Below are 17,106 nucleotides of genomic sequence, written 5' to 3' on the forward strand. Positions count from 1 at the left end.
CAACTCCCTGGGCAGCGGACATCATGGGTCTTCCTGCCTCCGGGACCAGAGGTCCCTCCGTTCCTAGTCTGGGTCCCTGCGAGACAAAGAACTTCACTCTCCCTCTCCCATCGCGGCGAGCGCGCGGGCGGCCGGTGCGGGCGGGTCCCTGCGCGGCGCCCTCCACCCCGCGCCCCGGCGCCCGCGCCCGCGCCCCCGCCCGGCCCCGCGCGGCCTCCCGCCCCCGGCGCGGCCCTTTCACAATAGCGCGGCGCCGCCTGCCCGCGCCCGGTGCGCGCGCGCCTCCCGCCCGCGCATGCGCCTGCGGCCCGCGGCGGCGGCGGCGGCGGCGGCGGCGAGCGGCTCCGTTTTTTTTAAAGGGAAACGCCGGGGCGCCGGGGGTGCCGGTGGGGGAGGGGCCGGGCCGCGGAGACCCCGGGCGGCGGCGGCGGACCCCGAGGAGGAGGGCGGTGGGCGGGCGCGGCCCCCGCCCCTGCGGAGCGGGAGGGGGCCATGGAGGCTCGGGGCGGCTGAGGCGAGCTCGGGCGGGGGGCCGGGGCGGGGAAGGGGTGTGGGGTGGGGAGCGAGGCGGGCCCGGCCGGGCCGGGGGGGGGGGGCCGGCGAGCTCCGGGGATGAGCTCGGGGGCGGCTGGGTGCGAGCTCCAGCCTCTGAGGCGCAGGCGGCGGCGGCGGCGGGCCCCCGTGGGCCGGCGGCGGGCCTCGGCCGCGGCCTCCATGCGTCCGCACGCCGGCAGGATGGCGTCCGGGCCCCGGCGGAGCCGCGCTAGCGGGGCCCGGCGGCTGCGCTGCTGAGGCGCCCGCCCCCCGCGCCGACCCCCGCCCGCGCCCCCTCCCCGCCCTCGCCGCTCCGGACCACTATGACCATGAGATCCGCAGTGTTCAAGGCGGCCGCGGCCCCGGCCGGCGCCAACCCCGAGCAGCGGCTGGACTACGAGCGCGCCGCGGCGCTGGGCGGGCCCGAGGACGAGCCCGGGGCGGCCGAGGCGCACTTCCTCCCGCGGCACCGCAAGCTCAAGGAGCCGGGGCCCCCGCTGGCCTCGGCGCAGGCCGGCAGCCCCGCGCCCGCCCCGGCCGGCTGCGGCGCCAAGGGCCGCGGCTTGCTGCTCCCGGCCGGGGCCGCCCCGGGGCAGCAGGAGGAGAGCTGGGGCGGCTCGGTGCCCTTGCCCTGCCCGCCCCCGGCCACCAAGCAGGCGGGCATCGGCGGGGAGCCCGCCGCGGCCGGCGCCGGCTGCAGCCCGCGGCCCAAGTACCAGGCGGTGCTGCCCATTCAGACGGGCTCGCTCGTGGCGGCGGCCAAGGAGCCCACGCCCTGGGCCGGGGACAAGGGCGGGGCGGCTCCCCCAGCCGCCACCGCCTCGGACCCGGCGGGACCCCCACTACCTCTGCCCGGCCCGCCACCCCTCGCGCCCACCGCCACCGCCGGGACCCTGGCGGCCAGCGAGGGCAGATGGAAGAGTATGAGGAAGAGCCCTCTCGGGGGTGGCGGCGGCTCGGGAGCCTCCAGCCAGGCCGCCTGCCTCAAACAGATCCTCCTGCTGCAATTGGACCTCATCGAGCAGCAGCAGCAGCAACTGCAGGCCAAGGAAAAGGAGATCGAGGAGCTCAAGTCTGAGAGAGACACGGTACGGGAGGGGTTAATCTGAGTTCGGGAGGAGGAACGGGTTTTGCGCATGCTCGGGGCCAGGGGACTGTGCGAGGCTGAGGGCTTTAGTTAGCGGAGCGGAGGCTGCCACCAGCAAAGGGGGCGCTTAGGTGCTGGGTCCTGGGGAGGCCGGCTCAGGAACACGTTGGGTCAGAGAGAAGGGTTAAAGGGCAACCTGCAAGGGGAGGGGGAGGGAAAAGTTCGGGTGTCAAAGGGTTAATTTAAAATGACAGCCCCAGACTTGTGGCAAAGGCGTTTACAGTGGGAAACGACCCGACTTGTGAGGGGTTAAAAGTGAAAGGGTGGGGTGCAGATGTGCAGTCTCAATGGAAGGGGTTAAATTAAAGAGCTATTGCGTTAGAAATTGTGGAGGAGAGAGACATAGCAGCTGTTGCTCTAACCACTGCTGCAGCATCTTTAGACAGAAGGGTCATAGGCCTTTCAGCCGTCAGAGTACGAGTAGAGGTGATTTACGTGGAATCTTATTTTAGCTTTCTTAGATGATATGAGAATCACTGCCTTTGATTTCAGACAGTTTTTAATAGGAATCTGAGTTCAAACAAACACTACCTACCGACCAGGTTCCTTGTGTTTAAAGCTGCAAATTTTTAAGACATCAGAGGCAAAAGGAAGCTTAATCAGTGTACTAAAAAGACTCACTCCCCCCCCCCAAAAAAAAAAATCTCTGTTCTAGAATCTTAAGTTAGTAGGGAAGTCATTTAGTATTTCTTGGTACTGCAGAGCTTGTTTTTACTGCAGCAGCTAGTTAAGGGCTCCTCCTTCAGATATCAGGGAGGCTGGGGTGGTGGGGTATTACTATGTTGGCATACCTTTCAGCTGCCTAAAAATAAACATGGTTTCTACAATTGTGTTCAGGCTGCAGCAGTTCTCTCTCCCTCGCTCCGCCTGCACTCCCCCCCTCTGACGTTGTGTGCACCAAAGGCTGAGCAAGAGAGCAGAGGGCTATTCATTTTGTTTGCTTTTCAAATGAATCGCATCAGGCGGCTGTTTCATTGGAGAATGCATTCTGCGAGGTGGAATGGGAGCTGGGGCAGGTCTCATTAAAACATCTCTTGGTGTTGATTTGTGGAAGTTACTCAACATGGAGGTGGTACTGCTGAGCTACTGTGCTGCAGTCCAGGGTATGATGGTACTGTAATTACAACACACCATATCCTTACATGGGGAAGGGGTGGGAAGGGAAGGACCAGTGAAGGAGAAAGAGTAAAGAAAATGTCACCCACCAGCCAGGGTGAAGTAATGCTAAGGCTGCAAATCAAAACAGATATAAGGAGATGAAATGAGAGTGTGGTTGACATGGGGGGCTCTCTGCTGACTGTGGAGGTATCTGCTCAGTTCTCGAGGTGATGGCCCCTTTGCAGGCATTCCTAGGCGCGGAGAGCGAGGTGAGTTAAGGATAGAGTGTCAGTCTGAACTTGGCATTCACTGCTTTTGTTGTGTATTGCAGTCTTAGTGTTGCTTAAGCTTATTTCTCTTTTTCCAGTTGTTATTTGGCCTCTACTGAAATCTTTGCAACGGATGTAATGAAGGCAGCATTAATATCACTGTCTAACCCAGACAAATTCTTTTAATAGGGTGTAAGTAGCACAATTGGCACCTTTTCTCAAAATTGAGTTAATGTGAAGTTTTTGATGACAATAGACTTCCATTTTGTTTGGTTATGTAGTCCTTCTTTTTAATTAGAATTAAAGGACTTTGATTTAATAAGTATTTAGATAAATGGGTATGTTTTTTCTGTTATTTCAAAATGCAAAGCAATATGTATATGTCATGTTTGTTGGGATTTATAATACTGAATGGAATTTATAATACTTTTAGAAGCACCCCACCCCCACACACACACTCCAAGAAGCAGACCACTTTCAAATAGCATTGCCATCCCTAATGACACTGTGAGCTCTTTAATTCCCTGCCAGTGTACTGTTTGGACATTGCCATTATGCGCAGAGTTTTGAAGTGGAAGTAGATAGGATAGGATTGGGACAATGTTCGGGCTTCTTAAAGTCCGGTTGGGGTGTAGTTCAGTGGTAGAGTGCTCACTACCATGAACAAGGCCCCAGGTTTGATCCCTAGCTCCACAAGAAAAAAAAGAAAATTTTACGTATATACATATGTGTATGTGTGTGTATATATGGCTAATTCTGGAAACTCCAAAATGCCTGGGAGCCACGTGGATAGCAGTAGCTGAGCACATGCCATTAAAAAGCATGCTGTGGCCCCTCTAAGAAAGGATTTTTTTTCAGAATAATGAACTACAAATTTCCCTCTTGTTTCTTCCCATATAGGTTAGCCCCTAAATAAACAGTGTACTTTATTTGTCTATTGTATTTCAGGAAAACTACTCAGATTCATGCCTGATTAAAAATAAGTTGAATAATGCTGCGGTTGTAGCAGTGATGGAGTACTTGCTATGTCTAGGGCTGTGGGTTGGATCCCAGTACTGCCAAAAAGCAAAACAAACCCAGTTGAACCTTGTTTCAGGGTTCACAGAAACAGCAGAAAACTATGCTGATTCCTAAATGGGCCTAAAAGTGCCTGCATTTAATATTTTTAAAGTCTCCATTTCGCCACTCTCTCTTTTAGCTCCTTGCTCGGATTGAACGTATGGAAAGGCGGATGCAGCTGGTAAAGAAGGATAACGAGAAAGAAAGGCACAAGCTGTTTCAGGGCTATGAAACTGAAGAGAGAGAGGAAACAGAGCTATCTGAGAAAATTAAACTGGATTGCCAGCCGGAGCTTTCTGAGACATCCCAGACTCTGCCCTCGAAGCCTTTCTCATGTGGGCGGAGTGGAAAGGGACACAAAAGGTGTGCTGATAACTTTGTTCTAAGATTTGGACATGATGAGAACATGTGGTACCAGTGACTGAGAATAAGGGATTGAGATATATTGATTGGTTTATAGCAACTATAGCCTAAATTATGAAGTCTTTCGTATTGAGAAACTGTCTTGAAGCATTCTTGCTCAGTCTGTAAAAATCTGTCGGGATCACTTTGGTCACAGATTAGTAATCACAGAATGTAGAATACATCATAAAAAGAATGGACACCAAATGTGACAGCTGAGTTTCTTAAAACTATAGCAGTTCACTTCAAGTTAGGAAGTATTAATCACCTCTATTATGTTAGGCCTTGGTAGATATAAAATACTAGCATATAATGGTCCTTGTGTTCAAATAAATTAGTCAAGTTACAGGGATAGGCAAACATTTTGAGAACACAATTCAAACAAAGAATACAGAGATATGAAACACAGCCGGGCGTGGTGGCGCACGCTTGTAATTCCCATGCTTGGGAGGCTGAGACAGGAGGATCGCGCAGGTTCGAAGCCAGCCTCAGCAACTTAGTGAGACCCTGTTTCCAAATGAAATATAAAATAGGTCTGGGAGTATAGCCCGGAGGTAGAAAGACCCTGGGTTCCACCCCCAGTGCCACCAAAAAAAAAAAAAAGATATGATACACTGATATAAAGTAAGTCTTATAAGATTGAGGGATATTAAAGGCTATTCTCAGCCGGGCATGGTAGTGCACGCTTGTAATCCCAGCTCTTGGGAGGCTGAGACAGGAGGATCGTACAGGTTTGAAGCCAGCCTCAGCTACTTAGTGAGGCTCTCAGCAACTTAGTGAGACCCTGCTTCCAAATAAAGTATAAAAACAGGTCTGGGAATATGGCCCGGAGGTAGAAAAGCTCCTGGGTTCCGCCCCCAGAACCCCCCCCCACACACACACACACAGGTTATTTTCTATTAAAATTTTGAAACTTAAAGAAGGAGATGGGTCTTGAAAAAAGAAGTAGAATTTAGGTTGGTAAACTGAAAAAGGTTGCATTCTGGAGATATTCAGGGAAGGAGAGAAGTGGGAGGACGATCAGCAAGAAGAAATAGATGGTAGTCAACACGGTGTAGGGATAGGGGATAAAACAGGCTGCTCTGATTGGCAGGAAAGAAAAGGTGGCATAGAGTATTAGCACCTAATGTCGGCTAAAGGAATTTGGATAAAGTGGAAGCCCTTTTTAATCTAGTAGGCAGTAGGATACTATTAGAGATTTTTAAGCACGAAACTTGCTTGTTCACCATTTACTAAGGGCCTATTCTCTATACTGCTAAGCATGAGATTATTTCTGCTCATGACTTCCAAATGAGCACCAGATATTTAGGTACGCAAATGCTGGTCGAATTAGTTCTTTTGTCCCAAAATGTATCCAGATCAGAATTTATTCGAGTCAATAAATTTTATAAATTTTCTCCCCTATCTAATAGGAAAACCCCATTTGGAAGTACAGAAAGAAAGACTCCTGTTAAAAAGCTGGCTCCTGAATTTTCAAAAGTCAAAACAAAAACTCCTAAGCACTCTCCCATTAAAGAGGACCCCTGTGGTTCTTTATCTGAAACTGTTTGTAAACGCGAATTGAGGAGCCAAGAAACCCCAGAAAAGCCCCGGTCTTCAGTGGACACCCTACCAAGACTCTCCACTCCCCAAAAGGGACCCAGCACCCATCCCAAGGAGAAAACCTTCTCAAGTGAGATAGAAGATTTGCCGTACCTTTCTACCACAGAAATGTATTTGTGTCGTTGGCACCAGCCTCCCCCATCACCGTTACCATTACGGGAATCCTCTCCAAAGAAGGAGGAGACTGTAGCAAGTAAGGCATAGAGAACACTTGCTCTTATACCCTAGTGGTGGCGGTCAAGCTAACAAGTGTGAAAATGCCTTTGGCATTTTTTAAAAAGTGCAATCAATAAAGCAGAGTTCTGTCAAGAATGAGTAAGTTAACAGCCAGAGACAGACACTGTGCAGGCATTGCAAATAGATGGAAATACAGCAAAATGTGCTCAATGTATTTGCCTGCTTACAACACTGGGAGATGTGTTTGCCAGTAAGTTGCTCATCACAAGAGCATCAGACTTGGGGGTGTAATCTCCGGCAACTTGAATGCCCTCTGAAAGAAGGGTTTTCTGTGCTGTGAAATGCATAGAACTTATACTTTGCCATGCACGACTGTTCCTGCAATTGATATTGTGTGAAACCTGGGAGGGTGGTCTTTGGGTGTTCTCAGGGGCCAATGGTAATTTTTGGTTGGGGAGCCAGCTTGGGGTGGGGAATTTCACCTGGGCCTCCGCTCTTTAACTATATAAACATTTATCTGTATCTCTATGTCCCGGTCTGGGGGCAGGAGGAATCTGCCAAAGACCAACAGTCTTACTTTATCTTCCTATACTTCACAAAGGTTCTAAAATGTGAAGAGTTTACTTGGATTGCAGTAGCCCATTGGTTGTTCATATATTTAAATAAAATGGTCTACAAACTATTTTTCAAACAATAAGGACTATCTTGGGATATCTGAGCTGCTTGGGGAGGGTGTGGGGTGTGGGACCTTGGTCTTCATTCCCTTTTATTTTTATTTTTTTTTCTTTATGGCTTCCACACAGAGATGCTCCCTTATCTCCTACATCAACCAGTAACTGGAATTGTGTCTTCAATCGTGTAATATTAGTCTGTGACAGTCACTGTGGGTGCTTTGGGGTAATGGTGGGGAAAGCCTTCTTGGATAGTGCCTTAGCTCGGAGTTCTACCCTTGGGCCTCGCCTTAGGCAGGAATGGGGATGGGAATCCATTCCAGTGAGATGAAAGCATTCTCCAGGCTTTGGTTGTTCTGATGACAAAATTGAGTGGGGATGAGAGATAAATTACCTAAGTTTATTAGGCCTCACACTTGAGTACATGAGCTAGACTAGGATCCTGATGTAGATTCAGATTTTTTTGTTGGTTCAGTCAGTTGAACAAGTTCTTCCTTAATGTTAACCTTTTTGCTGCCATGGCAATGCTATGTAACAACTTAGAGAAACCATGAAGCAACTTCCTATCCAGAATTGGGAAATGGCTTGGTTCGGAGCTATTCTATATGACTGGCTATTTTTGAGCACCCTACCTGCCCTAGTACAGCAAATTTCAAATACCTCTGAGATTGTGGGTATTAGCAATATGAAGGAGTCTGATCGAGGAGATCCCAGTTCCTTTAGGAGCCTGAGTTTGAGTCAATGTGTGAATCCTTACTCTTGATGCCCCTATCTCAAGAGGAAGTCTCAGTGGCTTGTTCTAAGAAAGCCAAAGTCTTTGTCCATGTTGTTCAGGCTGGACCAGCAAGGTAGTTTGTTTGGAGGGAGGAGGGAGCTGTTTAAGAAGACTACATATGTAAGTTTTGAGAACACTGATCTTTTATTTGAAAAATAGGGTCAACTTTTACTCACCTGCCATGTTCTGAGTTTAAGGTTTGCTATCCTTGGCCATCAACTGTTGCAGGGAAACCACCCTAAATAATGAAGAAAAGAAGTCGTCTCAGTGTAAAAAAAAAAAGTGGTGGGCTTATTTTCTTTTCTTTTGTCTGTTGTTCCCTCTTCCCCTCCCCCAGAAAGAAATTCTCAAAAGAACAACTCAAAAAACAAAATGGCTTCCTAGTGAGAACTTCAGTGATGATCCTTTCCTCCATTTTGGGTATGGGCTTTTTTCTTTTTACACTGAGATGATTCTTCTTTCCTGCATTATTTAGGGTGTCTGATGCCATCAAGTGTTGCAGGAGAAACTTCAGTCTTGGCTGGTGAGTAGAATAGGAATTGTGCTGGCTGGGCCTGGGGTGGGTGTTGGTGGGACGGTGGATGGTTGGGAGCTGTTTCCCCATCTGTTGGATGGGGGAGAATGAGATTCCTTGGTGTTTGATTACACTACCGTAGACTTCAAAATGACAACAAATTTCAGTTGTTTTTCAGGAACTGCAATAGCATCCATTATAAGAATTGTCAGGTATTGGCTTAGGTTTTTTTTTTTTTTTTTTTTTTGTGATCCTGAGTTTGGCAGACTACAATGGCATTTTAGGTTCTTTTATACCATAGGTGAGGACACTGAATATGGCTTCAGGTGAGGCCGTAGAATGGATTCCTATCACTTGGTAACTTTGTCTTATCTGGGGAGAGACCTCTTGTCCTAGTGAATAGTTGGAGGGTTGCATGACTTTGGATTTAAGGGTGGTTCCACCCCTCCTCTCTCTTTTTCTTGTTCTTTTTTCCAGTTCCTTCTTGGAGGGACCATTCAGTAGAGCCTCTAAGGGACCCAAATCCATCAGACCTTTTGGAGGTAAGTACCCAAGAGCTGTCAGTGGAAGAGAATAAAAAAACTCCATAGGGCTGGACATGGTGGCACATACTTGTAATCCCAGTACTTGGGAGGTTGAGATAAGAGGTACCCAGGTTCAAAACCAGCCTCAGCAATTTAGTAAGGCTGTCAGCAACTTGGTGAGACCGTTTCCAAATAATAAAATAAAAAAAAGGATGGAGATGTAGCTCAGAGGTAGAATGCCCTTGGATTCAATCTCTAGTACCACTCGAAGGAAGGAAGGAAGGAAGGAAGGAAGGAAGGAAGGAAAGAACTCACTCCATAGAATATGAGGGTGTTTAGTCAGGCATGGTAACATGAACATAAAGTCCCAGCTACTTGAGAAACTGAGGCAGGAGGAGGAAGAGGATTGCTTGAACTTAGGAATTGGAGACCAGTCAAGGCAAGATAGGGAGCCCCTATCTCAAAGAGGGGGGGGTAACTTTAATCTGTCATAGAATTATAGATGGATTAAATAGAATTTTAGAGCCAGAAAGAAACTTGAGATTTTCTAGCTCAACTCCTTCATTTTATGCATGAGAAAACTTGAGATCCAGAGTGATTAAGGGATTAATCTAAAGTAAGTAGCTAGGTAGTATCCAAAACAAAGGTCATACTAAGTAGAAAAGTTAGCATGTACCCCTTAACAAAATTATGTATTCCAAGTTTGATTTTTATTTTATTTTTATTTATTTATTTATTTAGCGGGTCTGGGGATGGAACCCCAGAGGCATTTGATTCCGAGCTACACACCCTACCCAATTATTATTATTATTATTATTATTATTATTATTATTATTATTATTATTTTGGTGGTACTGGGGTTCCTGGAAGCCCTTCTACCTCCGGGCTACACTCCCAGACCTATTTTTACATTTTTATTTGGAAACAGGGTCTCCTAAACCAGCGCACGTGGCTGGCTTCTAACCTGCGCGATCCTCCTGTCTCTGCCTCCCAAGCGCGGGAATTACAAGCGTGCACCACCACGCCTGGCTCTACCCAATTTTTTATTCTTTATTTTGAAACATGGTCTCACTGAGTTGCTGAGGGCCTCACTAAGTAGCTGAGGCCGTCTGCGAACCGCGATCCTCAGGTCTCAGCCTCCCAAATTCTGGGATTACAAGCGTGCGCCATCACGCTCGACTCCTGTTTGACTTTTAAAAATGTAATATTTTGAACTTAGACTCTTAGAAAGTATGGATATGGGGAAAACTTATGGCAGTCTCAGGTGTTTCAATTTGATGTGACTTTTACCTTGGAAAGTTATAGGAAATGATTTTGAAATTTGGAGGGTTTTTTTTTCTGGTGGTATTGGGGAGTAAATTCAGGGGCAGTCTACCTCTGAGCTACAACCTCCCAGACCTATTTTATTTTTTCATTTTGAAACAGGGTCTCACTAAGTTGTGAAACGCTTCACTAAGTTGCTGAGGCTAGCCTCAAACCTATGGTCCTCCTGTCTCAGCCTCCCAAGTACTGGGATTACAGGCGTGGGCCACCATATATAGTTTAGAAATTTTGACAGAGTGGGAATGAGGAAAGGAGTATATATTTTGTTCTGTTACCAAGAAGTTTACATGCTACCTATAAAACTCAGACTCAGGTACATCCTGAAAGATTTTACAGTCCTGGAAGTTAAAAGTTAGTATATATAGCCAGGCATGGCGGCACACACTTGTAATCCCAGTATTTGGGCGGCTGAGACCTGAGGATCGTGGTTTTCGGACAGCCTCAGCTACTTAGTTAGGCCCTCCGCAATTAGTGAGACCCTGTTTCAAACTAAAGAATAAAAAAGAGGGAAGGAGGTGTAGTTTGTGGTCAAATGCCTCTGGGTTCCATCCCCAGACCTGCAAAAAAAAAAAAAAAAAATGTTAGTATATGAGTGTAACATGGTAATTAATAGCCTGGCACCATGGTGCACACCTGTAATTTCAGTATGTCAGAGGCTGAGACAGGAGGATCACGGGTTCCAGGCCACTGTGTAATTTGGCAAGATCCTGTTTCAAAATAAAAAATAGGGCTGGGGGAGCTAGGCGTGGTGGCGCATGCTTGTAATCCCAGCATTTGGGAGGCTGAGACAAAAGATAGCGGTTCGTGGCCAGCCTCAGCTACTACTTAATGAGGCCCTCTGCAACTCAGTGAGACCCTGCTTCAAAATAAAGAATAAAAAATAGGGCTGGGAGTGTAGCTCAGAGGTAGAACATCCATGGGTTCATTCCCCAATACCACAAAAACAAAACAACAAAAAAACATGGCAATAAATAGCTTATTATTTTTCCTTACACAGAACCTGGATGACAGTGTGTTTTCAAAGCGGCATGCAAAACTGGAGCTGGATGAAAAGAGAAGGAAAAGGTAAGGTCAGCAGTAGACATTCTGAGAACAGTTGAGCCCCGGGACCCTGCCATCTTTCTTCTGTACTGTAGAGAATCCTGGAGCTCTCAACACACTTACCTTCCTGGGTCCCCGTTGGTTGATTATCTTAGTTGAAAGTGGTAGTTAAGCCAGACATGGTGGCACATGCTTGTAATCCCAGCATTTGGGAGGCTGAGACAGGAGGATCTGAGTTCGCAGACAGCCTCAGCTACTTAGTGAGGCCCTCTGCGATTCAGTGAGACCCTGTTTCAAAATAAAGAATATAAAAACAGGGCTGGGGGTATCGCTCGGAGGTAGAATGCCCTGGCTTCCATCCCCAGTACCACACGCACGCACGTATTTAGCGTCTTCATGAACTCCCTTCTGCAGTTCTGCTTTGTGTGGAACACTGACACATAACCTGAACTGCTGCACCTGAACAGCTCTTCCCTGACCAGGCAGTCAGTTCTTTCCTCGCCTAGAGGAGTCATAGGATCTTCCTAGCATCTGCATTGTGTGAGTTGCTTTTCTAAAGCAAGGTAAGCAGTAACGTTGGTCTTGTTTGTTTGTCTGGTTTTTCCCAGATGGGATATTCAGAGGATCAGGGAACAAAGAATTTTACAGCGACTGCAGCTCAGAATGTATAAAAAGAAAGGAATTCAGGAATCTGAGCCTGAGGTTACCTCATTTTTCCCTGAGCCAGATGATGGTAAGTGTTGCCTATCTAAAAAGGTAGGTTTTTCAAAGAAAGAAAACAAACAAAAAGGTCGCAAGGCTCTAGAACATAACTTGTTCTGAATGAGTCAACTGTATTTCATTCTTTTTTTTTTTTTTTTGTACTGAGAATTGAACCCAGAAGCATTCGACCTCCAAGCTGCACCCCTGGCCCTTTGTATTACTTTGAAACAGGGTCTTGATAAGTTGCTGCGGCTATCCTCGATTGTGTCTCGGCCTCCCAAGTGCTGGCATTGCTGGCATGTGCATGGCTGAATGAACTGTATTTTGGAATTGGTGTAATTGTTAGATGTTTCCCATCTTTGTCACTGACAAAGTCCCATTTGACTTTCTTCCATAGTTGAAAGTTTGATGATTACCCCCTTCTTGCCTGTTGTAGCATTTGGACGACCGTTACCAAAATTAACTCCACAGTAAGTATAAAGAATTTTTCTCCAACCCTCTCAGGTAGCTTGTATCTTTTTTTTTTTTTTTTTTTTGTGTGTGTGTGTGTGTGTGTGTGTGTGTGTGTGTGTGGTATTGGGGGCAGAACCCAGGGGCTTTTCTACCTCCTGGCTATACTCCCAGACCTATTTTATACTTTATTTGGAAACAGGGTCTCACAAAGTAGTTGAGGCTGGCTTTGAACCTATGTGATCCTCCTGTCTCATCTTCCCAAGTGCTAGAATTATAAGCGTGCACCACCACGCCTGGCTTGTACCTTCTTTTGATGGAAGCCTAAATATAATGTAAAACCAGGAAGGTGGCTTAGGAATAGCTGTGATTCTTTGCTAGAAGTGGGCAATTAGAGTCATAAGATTCCTAAACCAGGATTTGGGAAGATTGTTCAATCATCTTTTTTTTTTTTTTTTTTACTAGAGAGTGAGTGAACCTAGGGACATTCTACCTCCGAACTACACCCCAGCCCTATTTAATTTTTTATTTTGAAACAAGGTCTTACTAAGTTGTGGCAAGCTTCACAAGTTGCTGAGGCTGGTCGCAAACCTGCGGTCCTCCTGTCTTAGCCTACCAAGCACTGGGATTACAAGCACGTTCCACCACACCCGGCTCAGTCAGTCATTTTGATACTAAATGTTGTGGTGGCTTTAAGACATAAAAGACACTCCAAATTTAGGACACAGGAGTTAGGGCTAAAAGTAGTGAAAGATACGATTTTTCAAAATTATTATTATAGTCAGGTGTAATGGTGCACGCTTGTAATCCCAGCATTTGGGAGACTGAGACAGGAGGATCATAGGCTTGAGGCTGGCCTCACCTCCTTAGGCCCTTTGCAACTCAGTGAAACCCTGTTTCAAAATAAAGAGTTAAAAAATAGGGCTGGGGGTGTAGCTCGGAGGTAGAATGCCCCTGGGTTCCATCCCCAGTACTGCCAAAAAAATAAAAAAGAAAATCTTATCTACACTGAATACCTTCTAGTCGTACAAATTGATTTCCTCATCCCTTTTTGCTAGGAACTTTGAGTTGCCCTGGTTGGATGAACGTAGCCGATGCAGGTTGGAGATCCAGAAAAAGCAAACACCTCACCGGACCTGTAGGAAATAGCTATGCTGGCAAGAAGCCTCTGTCTTCAGATAGTTGTAGCGTGCCACTCCCAGAGGGTGGCAGAGACCTGTATGTGTGACCTGTGTGTGTCCTCATGTATGTTATTCTGATATTGCCCTTTCATACTCCCTTGACTTTAGTTTTGTTTTCATCACTCTGATTTCACAAAAACTCTTTCATTGGGCTAGTTGTGAATTATGGAGGGTGATTGGAATTTCTCTTCCCTTTTGGGGGAAATGAGCTCTCAAGCTAAATCTGTAGGATGGGTCTACTTCTACACATTTGCCTGTGTTAAAGGGGTACAAGGGCTTTCTTCATTAGACGTGTGTAAGATGAAGCAACCCCTGCCTTTAGGAGCTGTGCCTGCCTGGCACTCTTCTTTCCCTGTTACCTTCCATATATTTTGAGTATAGTGGGTTTTACCATAAAATAAAACAACAACAACAACAACAACAACAAAATACTAACCATGAGCTTTAGGACCAGATGAGGAATAACAAGTGAAGTGATGAAGCAAGTCATCTTCTCAGAGTAGGAAAGAGATTGGAGCTGTGATAGGTAAATACCTGGAAAGATGGTTGTTCTCTTAAAAACTGTTCTTTGATATAGCCATGTGGGGAAGGATGTTTGACTGATTCTTTTCTTAGTTTGGGTAACTAAAGATTTCCCCAATGTGTCAAAAAATAAAACCCTTGGAAAAAAGAATGGGGAGTTAGTTTCAGACAAGTTGCAGAGCTAAACAAAAGCAGTTGTCATTTGGGAAGGCATGCCAGAACTGTATAGATGTCCTTGTGTCACATCACTCCTCAGATATTCCTTAGTTGGGCTTTATCCTTTTAGCTGAGCTCTTGGTGGTGGGGTAGAGATTTAGGGAGGGTGGGGGGAGGGCGTGGAAATATGTGCTTCCTTTGGCTGGCAAATGTCTTCATCTTGAAACAAACAGATGTACCTAATGAGCTTCTCCATTCATTTTGTAAAAATAGATTTGTATGTGTACCATCTTGATCCCTCTCCCCTGCCCCCGTTTTGTTAAAAAAAAAATTTTCAGGATAGCACTCCCAGGCCACTTTGGTCTCAATGTAAGATCCCTGTTAACTATCTGGAAGGAAAATAGAGCCAAGACCTCTGGTCTTAAATATATAGGAATTGCCTTTCATTAGTCTTCGGGACTATTGTGTGAAAACAGTAGGGGTCTAATCTCCTAGATGGTAGGGGCTTTTATCAGTGAAGAGAATATGTCCCCAGTTTATTAGCACTTTTAGAGGAGAAGCCAAGGTATATAGGGTGTGTGGCCGGCCCATCAGTGGAGCATGAGGAGAACGGGCTACCATTGTGGGAAGAGAAGAAAAGTTCCTCAGGAGCCTCCCACTGCTAAAGCTTTTAATGAGATGCTGATCTGTGCTCCCTGGGTTTGACTTTGAAAGGAATTATTCCGGCAGCACATGTAGTATTCTTGGATGCTCTTGCTGCTCTTATTTCTCCTGTGTGTGTGTGTGCGTGTGTGTGTATGTGAGTGCGTGTGTGTGTGTGGCTATGGGTTTTCATTTGTAACTCCATCTGCTTAGGAGAATGGGCTCTGTATAAGGGAACCTGCTGGAAACTTCATTGCAGCAAGGATGTCGAGAGAAATAGGACTTATTCCACTCGGGGTTCTCATTCACATCTTAAGGAAAGGGGGATTTCTAGAAAAACTGGGCCAGATTTTCTTCTCCATTATTTTAATGTGGCAAGCTGTTTAGTGTTCCTATTCTGACCTATGTTATGTTCCTTTATAATGTGCCCAAAAGAGGAAAAAATACCCCAATCAGTGTTTCTTTACTTTGTTCCTTGATCCTTCTTAGTTTCTTCTTGGTTTCAACATTTGTCAGATTCCTAATTTTGGTTTGGGTTAACAAATAGAACCTTTTTAATTCTGCCCTACAAAGGGGACTCCTCAGATACAGAACTTTTGCTAGACTGAGAGGAATCCATGAGGTGCTATCTGGCCAAACTCACGTGGATTCTGTTTCCTTGGTTCTCCCTTTCCCTGAGGACCTCTTATTTTATTGCCCTCTCTTCTAGATTCTCCTTTGATTTGGGTATGTTGAGGTTCATTGAGGAGGTTGGAGTAAAGTTCCAAGAGTGAAGTTACAGTGTGATAGAATGTGGGGGGAAAATTAGTCTTACTTTTCCCTACATGGGATACAACACTGTGAAATATTCAGTCTTTAAGAGAAGGCCCTGCAATTCTCCTAAAACATAGTTTTGTTTCTTTAACAAAGTTTAAGCTAGTGTTAATAGAGAAACTGCTGGTCTGTCTACTTCAGCTTTGTTTTAAGCCCATTTCATATTGTCTGTGTTGTAATTCATACTTTTGATACCATTTCTGATGTGTAAAATTGGTTGTCTTGTAAATATCTTATAAAGAGTTGAATTGTAAATAAAACTATTGTGGCTGTTAATTTTTGAACTTCTGTTTCAATTTATTTAGATTTGTTGGGAAACAGTTGTTGATAATTGAAAGGAAATATCCCCATAGTAGAATAGCAATTTCACTCTTTTCTTGTGTGTGTGTGTGTGTGTGTGTGTGTGGTACTGGGGGTGGAATCCAGGGGTCTTCTACCACCGACCTATACCCCCAGTCCTATTTTTATTCTTCATTTTTTATTTGATTTATTTTTTGTGGTACTGGGAATGGAACCCAGGGGATTTCTACCTCTGGGCTACACCGCCAGACCTATTTTATATTTTATTTGGAAACAGGGTCTCACTATGTTGCTGAGAGCCTAAGTAACTGAGGCTGGCTTCAAACCTGCTCGATCCTCCCGTCTCAGCCTCTCAAGTACTGAGATTACAAGTCTGCGCCACCGTGCCTGGCTTGTGCCTCTTCTTAAATCAATAAAATCTCATAAGTGGGAAAGACCTTATAGGTCATGTAATCAGAACTTTATACATGTACATAATTTCTCCTGGACAATATTCTAGACAAATTAAGTCCAGCTTTTGCTTTTTTTTTTTTTTTTTCCCCCTGGGGGTATCTTTCCTGCAAGCTACACCCATAGCTCATATCCCCCCACACACCCCGGCACTAAGAATGGAACCCAGGGGCATTCTACCTCTGAGCTATACCCCAGTCCTATTTCTTCTTTATTTTGAAACAGGGTCTCACTGAACTGCAAAGGGCCTCACTAAGTAGCTGAGGCTGGCCGAGAACTGAGATCCTCCTGTCTCAGTCTCCCAAATGCTGGAATTACAAACCTGTGCCACCATGCCCCAGCTTTCTGAATGGTTTGAAAAAATTCGTAATGATTGAAATAAATCTAACTTGTAAATTGGAACTTGAATTGTTCTTGCTTTGCCTTCCAAGGTGATGAGGAAAGAGTCCCTTCTTTTCTCAGTCCTAATAGTTGAGATGGCTGTGTCTATTCCACTTTTTTTTTCCCCCCAGTACTGGGGATGGAACCCAGGGCATTCTACAATCGAGCTCCCCCCTCCCTTCACCCTATTTTTCATTCTTTATTTTGAAATAGAACCACAGTTGCAGAGGGTCTCACTAAATAGCTCAGGCTCCCAAGTACTGGGATTAGGCGCATGTGCCACCATCCTAGTTTACCATTTAATTTGAAAGACGTTTTCACTAAATTGTAGAGGGTCTCCCTAAGTAGCTGAGGCTGGTCATTAATCTGTGAT

At 46.1% G+C, this 17,106-nt stretch overlaps 1 protein-coding gene across 2 annotated transcripts; it reads left to right on the top strand.

Moving 5' to 3' along the window:
* Positions 1 to 857: 857 nt before the first annotated feature.
* On the top strand, positions 858 to 13,437 carry MSL1 (MSL complex subunit 1; the record flags this gene model as incomplete). Of its 2 annotated transcripts, XM_080713313.1 has the most annotated exons (9): positions 858 to 1,622; positions 4,247 to 4,470; positions 5,922 to 6,304; positions 8,210 to 8,257; positions 8,726 to 8,790; positions 11,093 to 11,160; positions 11,745 to 11,869; positions 12,236 to 12,308; positions 13,347 to 13,437. In XM_080713313.1, 9 exons carry the CDS (start codon positions 858 to 860, stop codon positions 13,435 to 13,437), a joined length of 1,842 nt encoding a protein of 613 aa, XP_080569439.1. The 2 variants fall into 2 exon arrangements, with proteins under 2 accessions (XP_080569439.1, XP_080569440.1); XM_080713314.1 differs by lacking the exon at positions 8,210 to 8,257.
* Between the last annotated feature and the right edge of the window lie 3,669 nt (positions 13,438 to 17,106).

The sequence above is a fragment of the Muscardinus avellanarius genome (assembly GCF_963383645.1).
Source record: "Muscardinus avellanarius genome assembly, chromosome: 16".
Taxonomy (NCBI): Eukaryota; Metazoa; Chordata; class Mammalia; order Rodentia; family Gliridae; genus Muscardinus; species Muscardinus avellanarius.